Here is a 22,330-nt window from a genome sequence, read left to right as displayed (position 1 = left end):
TGTTTGTTGTAGGTCACCGTAAATCTAACATCACTTTCCATTTCCATTCGCACTGGCTCAAGCAATGATGCAAAGGGCACAGGAGGCCGGCACAAGCAGATCAATCAACGTGATGATGAGTTGGCATTATCTCGGCGATGCGTCGGTTCTCGGAAAAGAATCGAGAAAATGAGAAGGGAACGATGATGGCGAAGAGGACAAAAAGCTCTCGTTGTTGTTGTTTGAAAAACAACAGTTTAGCAGCAGCCGCAAGCGGAGCAAGTGGACCAGAGACGGAAGGAGTTGCCACCCCAGCTCCAGACCTTGATGGCGCAGTTGAGGTTGCTGTTGAAGTCGCAAGGAGCGTTACCGCCAGAGCTGTTGTGAAGAATCGAGATTGTGAGAAGCGATTCAATCATCAATTGAGGAGAATCAGAAATTTCATCTTGTCGGGCGGCCACAACGTACCACTGACCCCAGTTCTGGTCATTGATCTGCCAGAGACCAATGTCGTAGCTGCCGTCGTAGTTCTGGTTGGCAGCGTTGAGGTTACCTGCAACGTTTGGAGATGAAAGATTAGATCATGTAGAACAAAAAAGAATGAAAAGCGAATGAAGAACGAAGAGAGCATGACGGTACCGCCGCTCTCGTGGTTGGCAATGCACTGGCAGCAGCCCTGGTCCCAGCCGCTGAACTGCGAGCAAGCAGAGCCGACGTCGACGTAGCTGGACGAGTAACCGCAGGGGCACGACGAGCAATCGTTGGAGGGGCAGTTGCCCTGTGCAGTCGCCAAACGAATCGCAGAAGAACGTTGAAAAGAGATTAGGACACAAGATGAAGACGAGGCAAAGAGCGTCGGGGAAGGGCCGGAGTGGCCGCAAGGAGGGAACTACTTACGCCGCACGTGTCAGCCTGGACGAGCAGGGGGACGGCGAGGAAGAGCGCGAAGAGGAAGAGGACGGCCTTCATCTTGATGTGGTGTGTGGTACTATTTTTTCGAGCTTGCCGGACTTGTTTTGGGTTGTTGGCGCTCGTATGATTGGTGCCTGGACGGCCAATCGTACCATGCTATGTATGCCTCATAAACCAGACCACGCCATCAAAACCGGCCGATCGCCTCTTTTATCCCCGATTTATCCCAGAATGAGAAATTGGGATTCGTATTCGAAAAGTTGCAAGCACGGAAAGAAATGGTTTGCGCAAATCGAGAAACAAAATTAAAATAATCAAAGATGAGGCGGGCAGCAAGTGAGTTGAGAACGGCCTTTCGTCCGTTGGGCTGTGGGATCGGTGGTTGGTCGACGCATAGAGGCCGATGCATTGGTTTGCGCCAGTTTGCCTCCAGCAAAGGTACATAGATTCAATTTATGTGCTGCTTTCATTTAATGTTAATGCAAGTGCTCTGGCAGACGACGTGCAGCCACTGCGGCCGCAGGTACCAGGCATGTTGTGGTCTCTTCCTTCTCTCCTTCGTTCTAACTGTCATAGGGCAGGGCACCGTCATTGAAGGTGGACAGGAGGTGAAGGGCACAGACATCGAGGGCGGTACACCAGTCGAAGACTATGAAACAGTCATCAAGGCACCTCCTCCTTCTCATACTCGTTGCTCCGCCATTGTTGCGCTTGGCGCTGCCACTCAACAGTTCTCTCTTCATTACACGTATCTGAGTGCAGGGCGCAAAGACGCAGAAGCTCCCACCGCAGCAAGAGATCGCCCAAGAGATCGGCGGCATCGTCAAAAAGTACCGTGCAGCCTCCATTTCCACGCACGCACCGCGCGCTCGTGTCTTAGTTGCGACGGCTCCTCACGGTGTGTCCGCGTACTGCAGGTACCACAACGACGGGACTAGCGCCGATGACGATGTGAAGAGTGCGCCGAACGCTAGGAAAGAGCTGGGAGGCCACGACAAGGCCGACGCCGAGATCCATGTGGTGGTCTCGCGAGTGCGCAGGCAACAGATCGAAAAGGCTCGCGCCAGCGGCGCACTGAAGGGCGTCGTGGTGGAACGGCGATGACGATGGTCGTGCAGTTGCTTGTGCGCTCACCCTGCAGCCAGATGAAATGAATCAATAACTCTAGAGACACACACAAAACGCCAATGAGAAGCGTAGATGAACAGTCGACCTAGATGGATGATGCTCCAAACACGCTGACGCACCCGTGAAACACAGCAAGCAACTCCCTGACCGATCACGGCACTTGCGTGTGGTTGTAGATGAGTAAGAATTCCAGGCGTGTGCAGTCAAAAAGGCTTTGAATATTTCAAATATCTTACAATGGCGGTGACTATTTTCCTTCGATTTTTTCGTTCCCTTCATACTTGACGGCCGTCGCAGATCTTCACCAGGCCGAAGGCACCAAGCAGCAGATCAAGTAGGTCGAGGTACACTCCAGTCTTTTCTTCCAACGCGACTTCGTATTGGTTCTTCTGCCTGGTGAGGTTGGTCGCTTCAGCTACTAACAGATCCAATCTCCTGCTCTTGATCAGCAGATTCGGGGAATCGAATGCAAGCGGTAGCAGCAACGCCGCAGCACGTTGTGGGTAGAGATGAAGGAGAAGACGCGGCCGTGCCACTGAAAAAGACGCGAAAGAGGACCCGGTCCGAAGAGGAGGAGGAAGAGGCTGGCCCCGCCTCCAGCAAACGTGGCGCTCGAGAAGAAGATGGTGAGGAGGGCGGCAAGGGGGACGAAGGAAGCGAGGAGGGCGAGACCTCGAGCCCTGCCGACGATGCTTTGTCGGGTGGCACGGCTACGACGTTGAGGAGAAGGCGAGGTGGAGGTGCTACCGCCGCCAGACGGAAGACCGCCCAACGAGGGTCGCGATCGTTGTCCCCCACCTCTACCTCGTCGCGACGTCGGCAACGGGTGCAGCACAGGTGCGTTTCCTCCACCCACCTCACGTTCGCTGCTCCTACGCGTCCGTTTGAGGTCACAATCAATCTGCCACCACACATCGGTAACCTTCTTCGGCTCTTGTCCGAATTCCTCAAATTGAAGACCTTCATCACCCACTACACATCTTCATCTTCCAGCACACCCGGCACGCCCTCAGCGAAAGCTCGGACGTGAACGACCTCTGCTCAACCTCTTCTTGCTTCACGTTCGTGGGTGGACCGACGACAGGACCGAAGAGGAACAGCCGGCAGCAGCACAGGAGGCGGAGGTGGAAGAAGAGCAGCACACCACGCACGTTATGGAAGAAGAAGAAGAACCAGACAAAGGGAACGGCGAGGCCGAGCCGGACCAGCCACCCCACGGGGCCAGCGGTACGTTGACCCTTCGTGTTGGATCGAATCCGAGAGATGTGGTTGGGAATGAGCAAGAATCACTCTTCTCCACATCTCTCCACCACTTGTTTCTTTATTTCTATTTAATTATGTAATTATTACCACTTTATATTTTTATCATTTATTGGTGCTCACCATCACTCTGTGGTACAGGCGCCCCGAAGGCAAACAACGAAGCCGCCAAGGGAGAGGAAGGAGGAGTGGCGGACGAAGAGGAAGAAGGGAAAGGCGTGGAGGATGCTGCACACGACGATAACGAATCCGATTCGGTGGACGCAGCCGTCAAGGAGGAAGAGAAGAGCGAGGAAGAAGAGGAGGGAGAAGGAGCAGAGAACGACGCTGCAGGCTCTTCCGCGATGGAGCTGGAGGCTCAGCAGAGCAATGGCACGGCCGTGTCGCCCACTCAGAACGGAGACGAGGTGAGCTCCGGAGAACCGCCCGTCACTACTTCCTCGCCATCGTCGCCCAAGAACGCGAGCCCCCGAGGCGCCGCGGCAGCAACCTCATCAATGGTACGAGCACAGGTGCTCCTTTCCAACTAAACTCGTGGGCGAGGCAGGCCATTGGCTCACTCCCGCCGTCTGGCCAGCAGAAGAAGGCCGATGAAAAGAGCACGAGTCCCCCGTCGCAGTATGCCACTCGCCGGCGGACAAGAGGGATGGCCCAGGAGAAGGAGAAGCAGCCCAACGGTAAGCCCGGCACCGCCGCTATAATGCATGAAAAAGGTGCTGATATGGGCAGGTCTGACCTATTTTTTTAGTACAAAACGTCAGGAGGGGATTTTATCACGGGCCAGGAGGAGATCGATCAGTACATCCTCGGATGCAAAAGGTGGTCCATCCACTCCACTCAGCTACTTTCCTCCTTCACATTCCCTGTTTTTATATATCTGACTTATGCTCACTTCTCGTTGGCAACAGCAACGATGCCGCGACCAAGTCCAGCGGCGAAACAGGTAACTGCTACAGCGCTCTTGCATTGCTTTGAGCGACTGCACGTTAGTCTCTAATTCAACCCATCAACAGTTGGTCCTGTGCTATACAAGCCCGGCGAAGAGTTCCGAGGCCTCAAGAAGCACGTGGGGAAGCGCCTGGTGGTGCACATCGAAGCCAAGCACATCACCACCACAAACGATCAGGTACCACCTGCAGGCCTCGTTACGCTCTCTCCCCGGTGTCCATCCGTGCAAACTCAATCCTTGCGCAGGTGACCGAGCGACAGATCTGGGGGCAACAATGGCTACACCGCCGACTCTGACCTGATCTGCGGTAAGGTTTCTTTCTTTCGGTGTTTGCCGCAGTCTCCCCCCCTAGGTGCACCCAGCAATGCTGATTGATCTGCCTTGCTCTTCTTCGCACAGTGTTGCTCCACACCGGCAGCCTGAAGACTATCACTGCCGAGCCGCCTGACTACTTTGGCATTGCCCTCTACATGTACATCTTGCCAGGTACGCTAACGCTACATGCTCCATTTAAAATAGAAGTAGTAGAAGAAAGGCGAACGGCTCACCCGCCCCAATTTACGCCCACGCAAGGCAAGAGCAGCTATGTCGGCACCAAGCGAGGAACTATGCGATCACGCAACTGGTCGGACCACGACGTCACCCTCAAGCTCGACGTACGCTCCCTTTCGATTGCATTGCAACTGCACTGCAATTGCTTACTTGCCAGTTTGCTACGACGCGCGTGTATTGCGCCTCGCGCAGAGATTTGAGGTGCTACCGACGAAGCCCGACGACTGGGCCAGCTCGGAGCAGGTGGACGGAGCGAAGAAGAGCAAGAGCAAGAAGGCGACGGCGACCGATGAGGGTGGCAAGAGTAGGAAGAGGCGGAGGAAGGAGGCCAACGACAAGGTCTCACCGGATGACGCCGTGGCCACCGAGAAGGAGGACCCGGAAGCCGACGACGCCGCGACGTCGACAACAATGACGACACGATCGGGTGGCTCGCGGTCGCGGTCGCGACCAAGCCGATCTCGCGCCAGCGCCCGAGCGCCGAAGGAAGAGCTGGCGCCGCTGACGTCAGCGCCGACGCCGACGGCCAAGAATGAAATGTCTGCGGCGTCGCCGTCAGCAGTCACGCCAGCAGCACCGGGCAGGGAGGCTGCGACGGCTGCGGTCAAGCAGGAGCCTCAGGCCGACGACCCGGACGCCGAGGCCGAGGCCGACGAGGAGGCAGGCGGCGACGAGCACGCTCCGCTCACCACGACGACCACGACGACCACCTCCACTTCGACCGCCAACATGTCGCGAATGTCGACACGAAGCGGAAGGCAGCCGCCGGCGGCGTCGGCGAGCAAGAAGCGATCAAGGCGGCGGCCGCCCAGCGGTGGAAAGTCTTCGCGGTCCAGCCGGAGCCGACCACAACTGGTCACGGCTGGCGGCGGCGATTGGGAAGAGGGTCGGGCGGGACGAACGCCGGGCAGCGACGAAGGGGAGATAGACGGAATGAAGGAAAGCGACGGCGCCGACGCGCCGCTGGCCGACGAAAGCGACAGCGACGACACCGCGCTGCGGGTGAAGAGGAACAAGATCGCAGGCAACATGAAGCTGCTGGAGAAGGTACTTTGCTCATTCATTGCTGTTCAGCACAGAGCCCCAACTCCCCAGCGTGACCATCGCTCACTCTTTTTTAAAACACAAAGATTGCGCGATTGGACCGGTGGATGCCGCTGCCCACGGACGTGATGCGATACAATCTTTCCTATGAGCCCTGGTACGGCGCGCTCCATTGCCCCAGCCCCTAACACGCTCTACAATTAGCGGGCGAGCCACTCACCACTCACCACCACTACGGTACCACTGCAGCTATCACTACTCGTTAGGCATGCTGGCCGACCGCGGGTTCGAGAGCGATTTCTGGTTCTCCACCAGGCTGCGCTCCTTCACGCTCTACCTGGAGAACGACTCACAGAGGTGCGCACTGCGCCCCTTCCTTGCCCATCGCTGCGTTGGTAGCACCACCCCCACCACCACATGCCGTCGGCTCACAGATTTTCATTTTCCGTTTTTAAAAGATTCGAATTCAGCTACAGCGGGGAGGCAACGCAGGTGGAGCCGTCGGTGGACGCCCTTCTGGGCAGCCAGGCTCTTTCCTTCCTCTCCTTCTTCTCACCCACGCGGATGCCCCCCAGCACCACCGCGCCGCCAAATACCAACTCTGAAGCAAGCGAGATCACGTCTCTGCGGCCAGGTACCTACGCGCCTTCTCTTCTCTCACTACGCTGACGCGGTCTCGCTCACTCTCGCGCTCCCATCATCGCAGACGGCAAGAAGCCCACAAACCGCAGTCCCCAGGACGAAGCGCTCCTCGAGGCCGAGAACCACAATCGCATACGGGTGGCCTATGGCCACTACCGATGGGCCGAGGTATAGAGGCCACTCGCTTTCGCTCTTTGCTCTCCGGCCCGACGCGCAACCAAACCCTTGTTTTCCCCTGCAGGTGCAGCGCCCATACAGTATGGACCGAGCAGAGCTGAAGCGGGTCGGAGTGCCCTTGCCCAACGACCCAGCAAGCATCTCGGTTCGCGCCCATTCTTCACCGCCCATTATTCACCGCACACGCACACGCACACGCACACGCACACGCACACGCACACCTCAGCAACACCACAACACCGGACGGACCTGCACTCATTCCATGTGTTGGCTGCACAGGTCCTGGCGGCGGAGCTGACGTGGGAGGAAGTGGCGTGGGGCGAGGGCTCGGTGTGCGTCCGCGGGACGACCTACCCCGTCCATTCGCTCTTCTGGATGCCACGAAGCCGCAGCCCTTCGTCCTCCCTCGCTGAAGACTGACAGTCCTCTTCTGGGCCGGCAGCTGCTCGTCTGCTGCACCCCCCTTGAACCATTTTTGAAACAAAGAGGAGAGATCTGCGAACCACCGCACGTGTTCTTCTTCTTCCTCTTCTAGAAGGTCGTGCATGTATGGCGGTCTGACCAAGGCTCGAGCCCACCAACCGGACGCGACGAAATCGCGGTTGACCGACACCTGAAACAGGATTGAGAAGAGACCACTCATTGTACACAGCATCACAGACACCACCCAAGCTAGAACCTCATCCACTCTCAGAGCAGACAGACATGGCCGAGCTCCTGCTGCGCATCGTGACTGGTTCGACCAAAGCCCCCCCCCCCACTTGGTATTGTGTAGTACCTGACCGGTTGTCTCGCTCTCCACGTGTCCCAGGCTTTTGGGCCTCGAAGGCCCTCCACGCTGTAGCCGAGATGGGCGTAGCCGACATCATCCACCAACACGTAACCCCCCCCCTCTCAGATGCCAATGTTCTTATATATTCTTAGGCCACATACCATTTTTATATATTTACAATTTATATTTTTATTTGCACTGTTCGTTGTGTGGTTCGCAGGGAGGACCGGCCACGGCGGAGGAGATCGCAGCGGCGATTCCTGACACCGACCCGCGCTCCCTGTTCCGCGTGCTGCGCTTCGTGGCCAGCATCGGCATCCTTGACATGTAGCTCCACGGTTCGCCTGACGTACGTCTTTGAATCCCTAGCGTTGTGCGCGTGCGTGCGTGTGGTGCGTGTGCGTGCGTGCGTGTGGTGCGTGTGTGCGTGTGCTGCGTGGTGTGCGTGCGTGCGTGCGTATGCGCTGATAGGCGGCAACTTCTCAAACGCGCTTTTGCCGTTTCCGCATAGGACGTGGCGTATCACCGGACGTTCAAGTTCGGGCTCAATGACACGAGCCAGCTGCTGCGCTCTGACGTCGAGAACTCCATGCGCTCCTCTGTTCGTCTCGAAGCCGGCTACGCTCACTACACGTGCGCACCCACCGCCCACCGCCCACCACCGTCTTACTATGACGCTCTTGACTGAGGTCTTGGGCTGGGACAGGGCGTGGTCGGGTTTCCTGGACGCGGCCAAGACCGGCAAGCCCTCGGTCAAGGCCACTCTGGGCACCGACTCGGCCTGGGACTACTACGAGACCCACCCGCATGAGCAGAAGGTCTGTGCGTCGTCTTCTCCTTTTTGATTGGACGTTTTATACTATGTTATTGTAATACTGTGCTATAAAATTAATATATATACTTCTCTCATTAATATATATATATATATTTCTTATATGTTACATACGACAGATCTTCAACGCGGCGATGAGCAACTTCACGGCCAAGGAGATCCACGACGTGCTGGGCAACTACGACTTCTCGGGCCTCACCTCCATCGTCGACATCGGCGGCGGCCTCGGCACTCTGCTGTTCGCCATCCTGCGCAAGTACCCCGGCATTCGGAAGGGCCACCTGTTCGACCTGCCCAGCGTGGTGAGGGACGCGGTGGTGCCGGACGACCTCAAGGACCGGGTCGAGGTCCACGGCGGCAGCTTCCTGGACGACGAGGCAGGCATCCCGGCGGGCGCCGACGCCTACATCATGAAGCACATCATCCACGACTGGGACGATGAGAAGGTGCGCACATACACGGCACGCACGGCACGCACGGAACACATGACACGCACGGCGCATGACACACGACGTGATACGACACGCAGTCGGAGGTGATCTTGAAGGCGACGAAGAAGGCGATGCCGGACCACGCCAAGGTGCTGCTGGTGGAGTACACCGTGCCCCTCGGACCTCAGCCAAGCATGGCCAAGGCACTCGACCTACGTACGCCGGACTTCTCGTGTCGTTGGTCGTGTCGTGTCGTTGGTCGTGTCGTTGGTCGTGTCGTTGGTCGTGTCGTTGGTCGTGTCGTTAGTCGTGTCGTGTCGTGTCGTGTGCTGCTCACATTTTTTGTTCTGGGACAGACATGATGACCCTGCTGGGCGCCAAGGAAAGGACCAAGGCCGAGTTCACCGCCCTCTTCCGCAATGCTGGCCTTGAGCTGAGCCAAGTGGCCGGCGCCGAGGGAGAGGTCAACGTCATCGAGGCCCGTCTGCCTCAACAATAACCCAAACATTGCATTTTTTTTCAGTTATTATTTGTATTTTTGGTATATACTTATTTTAATGCTTATTTACGCAACTAAAAATTGTTATATTTAAATAAATAAATAAATAAATAAATAAATCACTTACGCTTCAGGTGGAAGCAAGGCGGGCGAGCAGCGCACGCTCGATGTAGGCGAGGTCGGCGAGGTTGGAGTACATGTCGTCGTACTCGGTGGCCTGGCGCACCAGCCACAGGGCGCTCTTGCCGTCTCTCGTGCGCAGGCCAGGATCGGCGCCGTGGGCCAACAGGAGCTCCACCATCTCCCTGTCGGTCGGGCGCGTGTCAACACCACCCCTCGCGTAGTTGTGTGCGTGTGTGTGCGTGTGTGTGCGTGTGTGTGCGTGTGTGTGTGTGCGTGTGTGCGTACACGCTTTCACGACACACGGCGCGATGCAAAGGCGCGTAGCCGCCGGCGTCGAGCGAGTTGGGCTCCGCCCCGTGGCGCAGCAGCACCCGGGCCACCGCCGTTCGGTAGCCGCGCGCAGCGTCGGCCAACGGACATCCATGGTTCGGGTCAGCGCCTTGGTCGAGGAGGTACTGGGCCATGGCGACGGTGGCGGCGGCGGACAAGGGAGTGGCCGAGTTGATGTCGAGGCCGAACCGTATGAACAGGTCCACCACCCGCTCATTGCCGGAGAGCACGGCCGCGTGACAGCCTGTTTGTTTGGTCGTCGCGCCCACGGCTCAGGTCACCAACCAACCAACCAACACCGCACACACGGCACAACGCACGACACGCACCCGCACACACCAATTTGCAGTGCGTCTGGGCTGCATTTGCCGCTGAGGAGCAGCAGGGCCACGAGCTCCTCGATTCCCGTCTTCGCGGCGCTTGCCATGATGCGGCTGGGCACCGTTTGCTCGCGCATGACCGCGTGGCCCAGGAGCATGCGCGCTGCGTCCACCTGCCGTGCGTCGATCGCGCACGTAAGAAGCCTCTGCCACGTTTGTTTCGGACCCCCGGCGCGGGCGTTCTCCGCTTCTGTGTCCGTGAGTCGCGAGTGTCGCGTGTGTCGCGTGTGTCGCGTGTCGCGTGTGTCGCGTGTGTCGCGTGTGTCGCGTGTGTCGCGTGTGTCGCGTGTGTCGTGGTGAGCGGGCTAACGGCAAGCAGGGGGAAAGGTGGGTGGGCTCACGGGTGAAGTTCTTCTGGTCCCAGAGAAAGAGCAGGCGCGAGGCGATCTCCGTGCGTCCGTTCCACACCGCCAGGTCGAGCGCCACCTGCAGCACCCGGTCGCTGTCGATGAACACCGTCCACGACTCCGCGCCTTGCCGCGCATTCCCCCGTCAGGCAGGCCTAGTGGAGGAAGGTGCGCAGCGCAGGCGGTACCGGCGTCGGTGAACTGGTGGAAGAAGCACTCAACCACTTCGGTGTGGCCCGCCACGATGGCGGCCAGCAGCGGGTTGGGCGACTCACTGTTGTACCTCGGGTCTCGACGGGCCACTGATGACACGACACACGACACACGACGACACGACACGACACGCAACACAACACGACGCAACACATGTAGTCAGCCTGGTGGCTGATGGTGTCGGGCAGAATGTGTGGGTGTGGCGTTGAGGCATTCCATACAGAGAGCGGGGACGAGGCCGGCCAGTCCGCGTTCGCAGGCCCAGCACAGCTTTTCGTCGTTGAGCGCCTCGACTCGCTCGAGCCGCCGCTCTGGGGAGTCATCGCCGCTCGATGCAGCCGCCTCCGCGGCCTGTGCGTAGCGGCGGTCCCACTGGTCCAGCCACCGCACCACGGGAATGCAACGCGCCCGATGGTCGGCGGCTGCGCGACCCAACCGGGCGGACTTAGCGGCGGCGCCGAAGAGGGCGCGGCAGTGGGCAAGCCAGAGGGCGCGGTCGAGCGACATAAGGCGCCAGGCCTGGCACACCCGCGCCACCCTGCCCACCATCTGACACAACAATAAAGTAAATTTAAAAAAATTAGTAAACAATACAGAAATAAAACAAACAATATTGTCCTTTTGAAGCATACGTCGAGGGGTGGCAGGAAGGAAAAGACTGTGAGTTGGACTTCGCCAGGCAGCCCAGCCCAGGTGAGGCCAGGTTCTGCTTCTTCCATAACTCAAGAAAGAAAGTAAAATTGTTAGATAAAACCGCAAAAAGGAAAACACTCTTTTAAAGAAATTCAAAAAGATGAGCAGCAAGACGATGCGCGCGGTGTCGGTGGGCGAGCCGGGCACGGTGGCAGACGACGTGCCCAGGCCCGAACTGAAGCACGCCTATCTGCTGGTCAAGATCACTGCACTCAATCATGCCCACACGGGCCAGCAGTACGCACCATGTTTTAATAATTAGTATAATATGTATAATAATAATGTTCTTAATACGATAATATTTCTATATTATTGAGAAGAATATGTCGAGTTATAGGCCTTCTATCTATACAAATAGAATTTAATAAGATTCCTTGCAGGCTGCCCAAGTATCCGCCTCCGCAGGGCGACCCTGCGGTGCTGGGCCTCGAGATGGCGGGCGTGGTCGAAGAGGTCGGCGAAGGTGTGACCTCGTTCAAAGCCGGCGATCGCGTGTGGTACGGTCTGTCAAACACATTCCCTCGTCCAGGGCAATCATCCCCGCCTTATCATGTTTGATCGTGTCGTGTCGTTGGTCGTGTCGTTGGTCGTGTCGTGTCGTTGGTCGTGTCGTTGGTCGTGTCGTGTCGTGTGCGCGCGCGTGTGACCCGGGCAGTGCGCTGCTTGGCGGAGGCCTTGCCGAGTACTGCGTCATCCACCAGGACACCGCCATGCACGTACGGGCTGCTGTCCATCACACTCTTTTTCCTGTGTGTTTTGTGGGTGTGTGTCGTGTGTGTCGTGTGTGTCGTGTGTGTCGTGTGTGTCGTGTGTGTCGTGTGGTGCGTGTTGTGTCATGTAGTTGGCCTCATCCCCCTCCCACTTCGTGTGCATTCTTCAGATTCCCGAGAACTTGTCTGACGAAGAGGCGGCGGCCATTCCGGAGGTCTTTCTCACGGCCTACCAGGCGCTCGTGTGGATCGGCGGCCTCGAGGCCAACAAGCGCGTCCTCATCCACGCCGGCGTACGCTCGCCCCCCCCCTCTACTTCTACTCTCCCCCGCCCTCTTCTTTATGGCGTACATGTGGTGTTGACATCATCCGTTGGTCTGTCACGCGTCTAGTACAGCGGCGTAGGCACATCCGCCATTCAACTCGCCAAGCTGTTCGACAACACCCAGGCATGTGTCGTGTGCTGTGTGTTCTGTGTGTGCGTGCGTGCGTGCGTGTGGTGTTGGTGGGCTGACGTTTCGTAACCACGCAGGTGATCATCACGGCGTTGAAGGATAAGCTGAGCTTCTGTCACGAGGTGGGCGCCGACGAGACCATCGACCTCCGCGAAAACGAGGGCAGATGGGCCGACAAGGTGCTCTCGCTCACCGGAGGCAAGGGCGTTGACATCATCATCGATGTCGTCGGAGCGCCGTTCTGGGAGCAGAACCTGGCCGCCCTCGCCATGGGTACGCCCTTTCATCTTCGCTTTCGCTTTCTCTTTCGCTTTCATTTTCGCTTTTTGTTGTTAATTCAAACCAAAAATGCAGACGGCACGCTGGTGCTGCTGGCGTTCTGGAGCGGCTCCCAGATCTTCAGTTGCGATGTTGTGGCCATTCTGCGCAAGCGGTACAGGCCTACTTTAGCGAGACTCAAACGCCCTTTTTGTTCTAACACCACACACACCACACACACACACACACCACACATAACACACAACACACACACTACACACACCACACACCACGCACACACCGCGGTCGTTGGGTTGTCTCTGTGCAGGTTGAGCATTCGCGGATCGACGCTGAGGGCGCGCTCGCTCAACTACCAGATGAAGCTCACCAAGGTAAGTAGTACGAGAGACATGTGTATCACATAGTCCGCATTCCTCTCTTGTATGTGGTGTCGTGGCTTACCAGTTACACGCCCTGGGTAAGGAATTTGAGGCATTCGCGATGGACAAGTTCGAGGGGCGACTCAAGGCCGTCAAGACCTGCTCGTGGGCTGACACCCGTAGGTACCTGGAGAGCGGTCATAGGTTGGGCAAGATTGAGTAATCAGGCTTCATCGAGAGAATGTCAAGTGTTGCCGTGCACTGGTTCTTCTTCGCCGTTGATGATAACTAGGCTTCAAGACCGATCTTGCTCTCTTCTTTCGTTCTTCGTCGTGGTCGTTGTTGTGGTTGTCGTCTTCTCCGCCGGCTGATCGCACTAACAAGAGTAGAGCCGAGCGGCGAAACAGGCCAGTGCCGGCAGAACGAGCAGTGGCGCGGCGACCACCAGCAGCAGCGACCGGGCCGCGCCCGCCGCCCGCGAACTGGGCGCGGATGCGGCAGTTGCTGCGGCCGTAGACGAGGGGTTCCACAAGCCCTACTCGATAAGGCCAAGAGGGATGGCGTGGCACTGGTCGTTGCTGACCTGGCGCTGAGCGAAGTTGGCGGCAGCGGTTGACGAGCTCAATGACGCCCGAGAGCAGGTTGGATGCTCTGGGCCTCTGCACAACAGCTGATGCCCTACACCCTCTGCGTGATTTTTTTATTTTTAAGAATCATACAATCCCCACATCTCTGGGTAGTCTCACGTGCGACCTCCACCAAGATGAAGATGGGGGCGGGGGTGTACAAAGAGTAATACAATTCTTCTCCTGCCACCGGTACTCGCGATGGTCGATGATGGGGTATTGATACACAACTAGACACACTCCACTCCTCCTTCTCTCTCTCTCTCTCTTCTCTCCGGTCCAGAGGTTGTGCGGCGGTGGTGCTTTTCTCCTCGGCGTACCGGCCTCGTCTCCCCCCTTAGATCTGTTTACACCATCATCTCGATGTAGGCGGACTCGTTCTTCTCCTCGTGCGCCACGAACAACTGCGAGTACTTGGAGCCCTTGACCGCACGCTGTAGAGAAGAAGAAGAAGGGTAAAAGTGTCAGCTATTGTCGTGGAAGAAGAGACGCTTGAGAATGAAGTTGCCGTTGTCTTCTTCATGCGATAATACGAGCATTCAGGAGATATTTGGATAATGGTTATAATCAGAGATGAAAATCATTACCGTGGTAAAGACATCACTATGCTCCAACATGAAGACGAACGGTGAAAGGTGCGAGGTGTCGAGAGACGTACCTTCAGGTAGAGCTCCTTCCTGTTGGCCTTGATGAGCTTCGGGAGAGATGGGTACTCCGCATTGCCCAAGAGGAAGCCCAAGCCGGCCTTGTGCTTGATGCGGTAGTGCTTCAGCGCGTTCTCTTCGGACATGGCGGTGATGGTGTAGAAACCGGGCTGCTGCGTGCTGAACCTGACCATGTACTGGCCCTGTACGTACAGAGTAGGTAGGACAGACACCGGTGAGTGCACTAAATTGGCTGGCAAGCCTGCCACAGGCGCGAAGGTGAGAAGCAGCTCCGTACCGCTTTCTTGCCGGCCATGATCTGCTCGGCCTCTTGGCTGGAGATGTCGCCAAAGAAACCGCTGATGGAGATGGTGTCCTGCACGTTGTCCATGAACTGACGATCGAGCGTAAAGGGTCCAAACCACTCCAGCGCTCTGCTGAAATTTTCGATCGTCACCACGTCCTCCTTGTTCGCTGTTGGGTCGAAAGGGTTCGCGATTAGTCCAACGTGTGGGGCAGTAGGTGTGGGCAAGAGACGCATGACAAACCTAGCACCAGCTTGAGCGACTTGACTTCAATTTGGTCGTCAATGACAGAACCCTGGGGGAACTCGATCTTGCAGAAAGTGACCAGCTCTCGAATGAAAGTCTAAAGAGGCGAAAGTCCAGACATCAGTCGGGGTCAGGGCCAGGGAACGAGGAGGGAAAGCACGCACCTTCCACTTCACGGCCTCGAGGATTTCGTCCTTTTCGGTGAAGCACTTCTTCCAGAAGGCACGGGCGTCTTGGTTGGTGTTGCTGATGATGGCGTCGACGATCACTGTTCAGAAGAATGAAAAAAAAAAAAACGTTGTGAGTCGTGGGGACAAGAGATGAGATAGAGATGAGAGGGAAGCCTGGAACAATAGAAAAAGGAAAGGTGTAGCGAAAACAGAGACGGATGTGCGTGGATAAGATTGAGCACATCCGCTTGTAAGTTTCGCGGACAAGGCCGGCGTTCGACCTCGCCCAACATTCAATATGCCACAGTGACAAAGTGTACACGCCATGGGTGTGGGCATGCAACCAATAACAAATGGCTCAATCCAATCGAGCACTGCACAGGGCCAAGGCGCTGGAACGGAAAAAGTAAACAACGATGTACCTTCATCAAGCAGGTGTGAGTCGATGATGCTCTGGAACGTGGGCCTCTGGGCAGGATCGGTGTCCCAGCACTTCTTAATGAGCTCCGACAGCTGAGGCGGGCACTCAGCGGGAATCTTGGGTCGAGCGCCATCGATCACCACGTGGTCGTAGATTTCTGTACAGGCGCAATGGGGGGGGGGCGTGAGTATAAAGCGAGGTCACCAGCCAGCGAATGAGATCTGTAGTACCGTCCAAGGACTCGAACTGCTCCTCCTCGTAGGGCTTCTTGTTGGTCACTAGCTCCCACAGCACGACAGCAAAACTGAAGACGTCGGCCTTTTCGTCGTAGGCCTTGTCCGCCAAAACCTCAGGCGCCATGTACACGGGCGAACCGGTGGCGCCCTTGTTCTTGTCCGCCTTCTTCACTCTGTTTGGTGAGAAGGGCGCGAGCGAGCAGGAGCGTGAGCGTGGAGAATACAGAATTGAGCGTTGAGTGAGCGGCACTGTACCTTGAAAGACCGAAATCCGACACCTTCGCCACCCAATTTTGATCCACCAGCAGATTTGCGGTCTTAAGGTCGAGATGCCTGTACCGCACCAATTGTAACAGCGTCAGTGGCAGCGCAATGAAACGCGTAGGGGGGAGGGCTTGATCGTACAGGATAGGAGGATTGGACAGATGAAGCCAATTCATGCCCAGGCAAGCATCTTTGGCAAACTTCATCCTCTGCTTGAAAACGATCTTCCGCTTCGCATCCTTGTGCAAAAGATCGAACACGCTACCTGGAAGCATTTAATTTGGTGAGCGAAATGTTCAGCCAAGATGAGGAATGGGACGGAAAAGTCACCTCGTGCCATAAGCTCAGTGACCATGATGAGTTTGAGCTGATCGCTCTGGGCCTTGCGATCGATGCAGACGCCCATCAGCAGCAGCACGTTGGGGTGCAAGAGCTTGCTGTTAATTTGAGCAAGGGAAGCAAGGTGAGTGTGGTACTAGCTACTCCGCTCAAACACTGCACTCGAAAGCAGTACCTCATAACAGCGCACTCATTTCTGAAATCATCCAGAATTGAGTTGATCTCATCTGCGTCATACTTCGGCGTGCTGCGGCGAAGGAGGAAGTGAGCTTCAAAGGAGGCGATGGATGGAGGTAAGAGCGGGGAGAGTGTACATAGTCTTGATGGCCACCGATTTGCCGCGAAGCTTGCCTTCCGTGACGGAACCGAACGATCCCTCGCCGAGCTTGTTCGTTCCGAAGGCGATTTCTTCGCTCCTGAGCTCCCAAGTCGAGATGTCGTGGTCCAGCTCAGCGCCACCTGCTTGTTGTCTAGTATGAAATGCTCGCAAATTAGCCGCAGCTCGCGATGAAATTAATTTGGAAGTGTTTGCGAAACGTACTGCTCCTCGAGGAAGGGGTTGGGACCCTTGAGTGCAGCGCGCGAGCTCTTACCGAATACGCGAGTGCTGAGCTCGTCGAGCTGCCGCGGAGCCACCGAATTGGAGAAGATGGACCTACTACTCGCCAGGCCGCCGCTCTTGCTCAACTTGCTCTGCGATTCCTGGAGACGCTCTCGTCTCTCTTTCTGTGTCGCGTCGAGCCAGGAGCGGCGAAGAGCGATGTGCTGGGTCTCCATCTCCACTTCTTTCTTTTCCAGCTCCTCGAGCGCATCCAACAGCTTATCGTCAAACTTGGAATCAATTACCTTCTGGGCGTGCTCCCTCAGTTGCTTGCGCAACGCCTTCTGCTCGCCCGCAAGCTTCTTGATCTGCTGACTCAGCCCCTTCATCTCCTTGGAGACAAATGGTTTGTTCGCTGCCATTTTCTCTAATCTGCTCTACTATCTCGGTTCTTTTCGAATGAGATGAGTGTGGAGCCCCTCCTTGTGGTATAACGAACGGATATTGGTTCGATCCGATCGACGCTCGAGCAGAGATGGAAGGAGGCAGCGAGGAGGGGCTCGTGGGTGTGAGGAGTGCAAAGAGAGCTTGCAGAAGGCTTGCGCTCGTGTGTGGTTGCCCTAACTGGGTTTGCTGTCGACCAAGCACTCGTCACCTGTCGTCCGCCTCAGCGGGCAGCGTCGCTTTGGTGTCGGCAGACCGTGGCCCGAAAGGAAAACAAGTGAAATAACTTTTCCAAATCTGGCCGCTTTCGCGCCAAAAAAGAGGCGCCAACTCTGCCAACAAAACAAACTCTTTGGCACAGCAATCGAAACAGGAAGATTCCCATCGAAGAAGCGAACGATAGAGCACAAGGATGGAGGGATTGAAGCCGATGCCGTTGCCAATTTATGTGTCGCAGGACCTGCGGATGGCCAACCCCAGATTCAATGAATTGCTCGAGCGGCTGAATGCGATCATCGCCCCAATGGGAGAAAGAAAGGCGCTCAAGGAATCCTACGAAAAGGTAAATCCTGATTCTTCAGATTCTACATCGGTTGGGCTCATCTGGCCACGAAAATTGACAACCGCAGGCGGAGGCTGCGTTGCGAGTCGAGCGAGAGCGACACCTGCGGGTGGGCGCACTCTACACCGAGGCAAAGGACATCATCGCCACACGCAGGCTCCAGTCGCGGGCCAAGGGGAGCTCCTCTCTGCCCGGTGCCACCCCCAAGGTCTATGACTCGATGCACAACGTGATCCTCGCGGCCGAGGTGACGCACAGCCTGGTCCTCGAGCCGCCGACCGCCACCGCTCCCGGGGGAGACAAGCCGACAACGCCGCACAGGGGAGAGGCCAGCGGCAAGCCTTGCGTCACCCTGCTGGGCCTGAAGAAGGAAGACATCGAGCTGGCCATCGCCAGCAAGGCTCCGAGCAAGTTTGCCGAGGTAACATTGCATTTCCTCTCACGCGTGGCAACAACTGCGCTGACTTGTTTTGTCTTCACATGTGGCTGACACTCGACGACGACGGTCTGGTCTGTGTTATGCGTGTGCTTTGCTGCAGGAGCGACAAGAGCTGTACCAATATATCATCGCCGAACTGGACGAGCGGCTACGACGAAAGGTGCAGGAGATCGCAGAGTTCAACGATCCCCTTGGCTCGCCCCAGACTCGTACCCCCACCCACCTCCCCACCGATTTATATAGCGCGCTCGGCTCGTGTTTGTTGTTTAACAACAAACCGGTTCAACGCGCGCTGTGAGCAGTGGCCAAGAGCAACAAGAAGTCGCCACCGATCGCGGAGGTCATCGCAAAGAAGAAGGAGCAGCTGCTGGCCGAGCGCAAGCAGCTGGACGTCGACGGGCTCACCGCCGCCCTCTCCTTTGCCGAGTACTGCCAGGTGCTGGACAAGACGTTCCAGGTGGTGAGCGAGATCCTGCGGGACTTCAAGCTCTCGCAGCAATTCAACCAGGACCAGGTCTACAGCAAGTGGCTCCAGGCCAACTGCCAACACCTGATCAACCGACTCAAGTGCGTTTGCCTCGCTCCCTCTTACCAATTCGCCTTTTCTCACTTTGTGTGTCGTGTGCCGTGTGCCGTGTGCCGTGTGCCGTGTGCCGTGTGCCGTGTGCCGTGTGCCGTGTGTCGTGTGTCGTGTGTCGTGTGTCGTGTGTCGTGTACGTGTCTACCCGCACAGGTTGCTGCAGAGCCAGGTGCTGAGGGACACCTATACGCCGTCGAAGGTGGCGGCGCTGACGAAGGTGCGGCAGCACCTGGAGTGCGCCATCGAGGAGACGATGGCCCAGCACGAGGAGGCCGCGGAGCAGATCCAGCGATACGAGCGCGCTGGCGCCGGCTTCGACGGCCTGGTGCGCGAGTACGCCTCTCTGCTCGAAGAGCTCGCCCAGAAGAAGTGGACCATCGAGCGCATCAAAGTATGAGCGTGCATGTGCGCTGTGAAATACACCACCTATGGTCTGTAGCGTGTGCGGTGTGTGCGGTGTGTGCGGTGTGTCATTCATCGCTCATTCGACGCAAGAGTTGCTCTTCAGCGGCGTGGAGGTCGGCCGAGAACTGGACCCAGTCTGCCGCAGTCAAAATCTCGTGGTGGCGAAAGTTGCGAGCAAATGCAAGCAGCGCCACTCTTCTGCCGTCGCCTGCATTCACCGCACACGCACCACCGCAACACACACACACACACACGCACACGCACAAGCCAGGTCAGATCACTTCCAGGCTTCCGCCGTGCAGGGGATTCCTACGCAAGATGTACTCAGCGTTGTTCTTGACCATCGTCAGAAAGCGCTCCGCAACCTGTGACCTCGGTGTCATTGTGTCGTGTGTCGTTGGTCGGGCGGTGTCTTGTTGTGGCGTTGTGGTGTCGTGTGGCGCGGCGGCTGGGAGGGGCAACCTGTTTTTTCGACCGCACAGGGTTGATGAGCTGTTCGGCATTCCACAACCACATGATGTCCTTTTCTTGGCTCGACAAGTCAGGGATGGCATACAGCCTCTGTGTGCTCATCCGATCGCATGTCAGTGCATGTGCGTGTTGTTGTCGTCGTGTGCGTGTGTATGTGTGTGCGTGTGTGTGAGTGTGTTTCGTAGAAGAAGGGTTTACCTCCTTACGGTAGGGAAGGATCCACGAGACGTCGGGCTCGTCTTCCGAGTCAACCTCGAGCTCATCCGCCCGCCCCCGCTCCCACGTGGCCGAGTGATACCACTCCGCAGTAGCCATTCTGTGTCGCAGCACAGGCCAGCCGAGCAAGTCACACACACCGGCACTTAAGCACTTGTCCCACACGACACACACGATATGAGACTACCCACAAAACACGGGCAGTGCGTACGCTTCGCGATCTCGGCGGCTAAGGTGGTGTCTGCCCTTCGTCTTGCTGGCCGGTTCCCGAGTCGCCAACTTTCGCCGTGGTGGCGGTGAGACCCGCTGTTTTGGTTTTTTCCTTTTCTCCACCTGGGCCTCCTGTCTCCTCCGGAGCTCACGCAGTCTCGGACTTCGCCTGGGCAGCGCAACCTTCTCTTCCTCTTCTTCTTCTTCCTCTTCTTCTTCTTCCTCTTCTTCCTCTTCCTCTTCCTCTTCCTCTTCATTCTCTTCAGCGGTCTGCATTGGCTTCCTCCCCAGGCCATGCAGCGCAGCAATCGCTTCTTCTTCTTCTTCGTTGGCCGCCTGTGGCTGGACCACCACCGGGCTGGGCTGCTCGGGGAGTACCCTGGTGGTGGCCTCGCACGGTGGCATGTAGGCGTCAAGCCTGAGCCCGGTCATGCGTCGCTTGCGGGCGACGAACTGGAAGGGTCGCCAGCGGTCCTCCTCTTGCGAATGATCATCCTCACCTCGCCGTCGTATAGTGATCCGAAGCACACCGCCGTCATCGTCGTTTTCGCTTTCGCTTTCGTTTTCGTTTTCGTTTTCGTTTTCTCTTTCGTTCTTGCCGTAGGTGATCACGAAGCCGCGGGCATGTTCGTTGTGGAGGTGGAGCAGCAGCGCCCGCAGCCGTGCCGCCACCCGGCCCACCACCCAATCCACTGCCGTCGCTGCCGCCTGGCCCTGAGCGATGGCCTCCTCGAGCAGGCCGAGGTCGCGCCGTAGCGCGTCGCCCTCTTCGTCGCAGCTGAGCGCGCAGCCCTTGAATGGGCACCGCAGGTCGGGGGCGGGCTGCTTGAGCAGAACCTGCTCCGGTCCGAGGCGGCCGCCGGTGCCGACGTAGTGGTAGGTTACGTTCGGCGCCCAGTCCTCATCACCGTCGCGGCCGGCCAGGTACTTCCTGCGCTTAAGGTGGCGGGTGACGATCGTGCAGGCGGCCTCGGTCAGCGTGGCCTCGTGGACTGAAGATTCGGGCTCGAGCTCTGGATGTTGTCGTCGTTGTTGTTGTTGGCGGCCGGGGTAGGGCGCAGCTGTGCGCCTGCGCTGAGCGGCCAGAGTTTCCAGCAAGACCGCGATGGTCGGCTCAGACGACGACGATGAAGATGAAGATGAAGATGAGGACGAGCGCCTCGACGATGATGATGAAGACGAAGACGACGATGGCGCAGGTGAAGGCCGAGGGACGGGGTGTGCGGATGGAAGTGGAGGCCTCTGGTTGCCTCTCCTGGGAGCCTCCTGCCATGACCCAGCGATCTTGCGAGTGAGCAATGAGTGGTGGTTCATCGCGTGTCGTTGTCGTGAGGGTACCTCGGGCTGTGGTGGGGTGATGGTGAAGTGGAGCTCTGTGACTTTGTCGCCCATGACGCCTGAGTAGGCTAGACCTGCGTGCGAAGTCAACTATCCAACCAGGGCACAAGCACACGCAACACCGCACACACCGCACACAGATGCCAGTACCAACCTGGCGAGTTGTGTCGGCGGCGGAACAGCCAGATGGATTCGAGGTCGAACAGGGCGCTGACAGTGACTCGAGCACACAACAGCCCACCGTCGTTGCTGCTCGTTTCGACTTCGGCTTTGGCCGTCGCTGCGGTCTCTTCCCAGTGGCGCATGGGTGCCGGCGAGATCTCTGCGAGGCCGAGTTCTTGCCAGGGGGTCGTCGGCGGTGGCTCGCCGAACAGCCGGACGTAGAAGAGGGCGATAAGTTGGCGGTTGAGGGCTGGGTCGCCTGTGTCGGGCTGGGGGAGCTCAAGGGTGAGCACCTCACGCCAACAGCGGGCCGTCAGCTCGCTGGACGGCCTGTGACGCCACCAACCAAGGCACGTGTGCGGTCGCGTGCCAAAAGTCTTACACCGCACACAGAACACACGACACGAGACACGACGCACACAACGTAACACAACACATAGAAAACAGAATGAGAGGAATGTTGAAAGTGTGGCAAGGAAGGAGGGGATTGTGCTCACCGCATGGCGATAGAGGCCAACTACTACTTCAGCAATGCCATCCCAAGAGGGCCGTTCATGCTCAGCCCTGATGCACCCCTGGAGCTCCAGGTAGTACTTCTGATGCCTGGTGGCACAGCACATGTGCAATGTGGGTGTGGTGTGGGTT

The 22,330-nt window shown here is 57.5% G+C and overlaps 8 protein-coding genes and 1 pseudogene across 8 annotated transcripts; 5 read left to right on the top strand and 4 right to left on the bottom strand.

The window, feature by feature from the left end:
* Positions 1–236: 236 nt before the first annotated feature.
* On the bottom strand, positions 237–948 carry ACA1_187480 (uncharacterized protein; the record flags this gene model as incomplete). The annotated part of the gene is made up of 4 exons (XM_004337826.1): positions 237–357; positions 448–532; positions 619–757; positions 877–948. The coding sequence occupies 4 exons, from the start codon at positions 946–948 to the stop codon at positions 237–239; spliced, it is 417 nt and encodes a 138-aa protein (XP_004337874.1).
* A 346-nt stretch (positions 949–1,294) lies between these two features.
* On the top strand, positions 1,295–1,995 carry ACA1_187470 (uncharacterized protein; the record flags this gene model as incomplete). The annotated part of the gene is made up of 5 exons (XM_004337825.1): positions 1,295–1,329; positions 1,389–1,414; positions 1,468–1,550; positions 1,654–1,721; positions 1,809–1,995. The coding sequence occupies 5 exons, from the start codon at positions 1,295–1,297 to the stop codon at positions 1,993–1,995; spliced, it is 399 nt and encodes a 132-aa protein (XP_004337873.1).
* A 1,178-nt stretch (positions 1,996–3,173) lies between these two features.
* On the top strand, positions 3,174–7,063 carry ACA1_187460 (uncharacterized protein; the record flags this gene model as incomplete). The annotated part of the gene is made up of 16 exons (XM_004337824.1): positions 3,174–3,246; positions 3,421–3,779; positions 3,860–3,956; positions 4,041–4,098; positions 4,188–4,222; positions 4,293–4,405; positions 4,568–4,580; positions 4,628–4,714; positions 4,802–4,884; positions 4,973–5,827; positions 5,911–5,981; positions 6,074–6,181; positions 6,283–6,458; positions 6,531–6,634; positions 6,714–6,788; positions 6,923–7,063. 16 exons carry the CDS (start codon positions 3,174–3,176, stop codon positions 7,061–7,063), a joined length of 2,448 nt encoding a protein of 815 aa, XP_004337872.1.
* A 285-nt stretch (positions 7,064–7,348) lies between these two features.
* On the top strand, positions 7,349–9,177 carry ACA1_187450 (annotated as a pseudogene).
* Positions 9,178–9,307: 130 nt separating this feature from the next.
* On the bottom strand, positions 9,308–11,119 carry ACA1_187440 (ankyrin repeat domain containing protein; the record flags this gene model as incomplete). The annotated part of the gene is made up of 6 exons (XM_004337823.1): positions 9,308–9,482; positions 9,586–9,874; positions 9,970–10,113; positions 10,352–10,483; positions 10,546–10,659; positions 10,792–11,119. 6 exons carry the CDS (start codon positions 11,117–11,119, stop codon positions 9,308–9,310), a joined length of 1,182 nt encoding a protein of 393 aa, XP_004337871.1.
* A 244-nt stretch (positions 11,120–11,363) lies between these two features.
* ACA1_187430 (zincbinding dehydrogenase family oxidoreductase) lies at positions 11,364–13,289 on the top strand (the record flags this gene model as incomplete). The annotated part of the gene is given in 9 exon segments (XM_004337822.1): positions 11,364–11,500; positions 11,644–11,760; positions 11,919–11,979; positions 12,144–12,266; positions 12,506–12,701; positions 12,783–12,861; positions 13,015–13,078; positions 13,152–13,231; positions 13,250–13,289. The coding sequence occupies 9 exon segments, from the start codon at positions 11,364–11,366 to the stop codon at positions 13,287–13,289; spliced, it is 897 nt and encodes a 298-aa protein (XP_004337870.1).
* Positions 13,290–14,039: 750 nt separating this feature from the next.
* ACA1_187420 (protein kinase domain containing protein) lies at positions 14,040–17,247 on the bottom strand (the record flags this gene model as incomplete). Its single annotated transcript, XM_004337821.1, has 14 exons — positions 14,040–14,126; positions 14,351–14,539; positions 14,635–14,810; positions 14,885–14,984; positions 15,052–15,155; positions 15,480–15,523; positions 15,584–15,635; positions 15,709–15,887; positions 15,970–16,047; positions 16,120–16,243; positions 16,309–16,415; positions 16,493–16,564; positions 16,632–16,787; positions 16,859–17,247. 14 exons carry the CDS (start codon positions 17,245–17,247, stop codon positions 14,040–14,042), a joined length of 1,857 nt encoding a protein of 618 aa, XP_004337869.1.
* A 467-nt stretch (positions 17,248–17,714) lies between these two features.
* On the top strand, positions 17,715–19,280 carry ACA1_187410 (uncharacterized protein; the record flags this gene model as incomplete). The annotated part of the gene is made up of 5 exons (XM_004337820.1): positions 17,715–17,864; positions 17,932–18,285; positions 18,404–18,512; positions 18,606–18,870; positions 19,037–19,280. The coding sequence occupies 5 exons, from the start codon at positions 17,715–17,717 to the stop codon at positions 19,278–19,280; spliced, it is 1,122 nt and encodes a 373-aa protein (XP_004337868.1).
* Positions 19,281–20,158: 878 nt separating this feature from the next.
* On the bottom strand, positions 20,159–22,305 carry ACA1_187400 (uncharacterized protein; the record flags this gene model as incomplete). The annotated part of the gene is made up of 5 exons (XM_004337819.1): positions 20,159–21,259; positions 21,306–21,440; positions 21,524–21,597; positions 21,678–22,015; positions 22,259–22,305. The coding sequence occupies 5 exons, from the start codon at positions 22,303–22,305 to the stop codon at positions 20,159–20,161; spliced, it is 1,695 nt and encodes a 564-aa protein (XP_004337867.1).
* Between the last annotated feature and the right edge of the window lie 25 nt (positions 22,306–22,330).

This window comes from Acanthamoeba castellanii (assembly GCF_000313135.1).
Source record: "Acanthamoeba castellanii str. Neff unplaced genomic scaffold scf7180000084747, whole genome shotgun sequence".
NCBI classification, from domain to species: Eukaryota; Discosea; order Longamoebia; family Acanthamoebidae; genus Acanthamoeba; species Acanthamoeba castellanii.
This window is presented reverse-complemented; position numbering and strand designations above follow the sequence as displayed.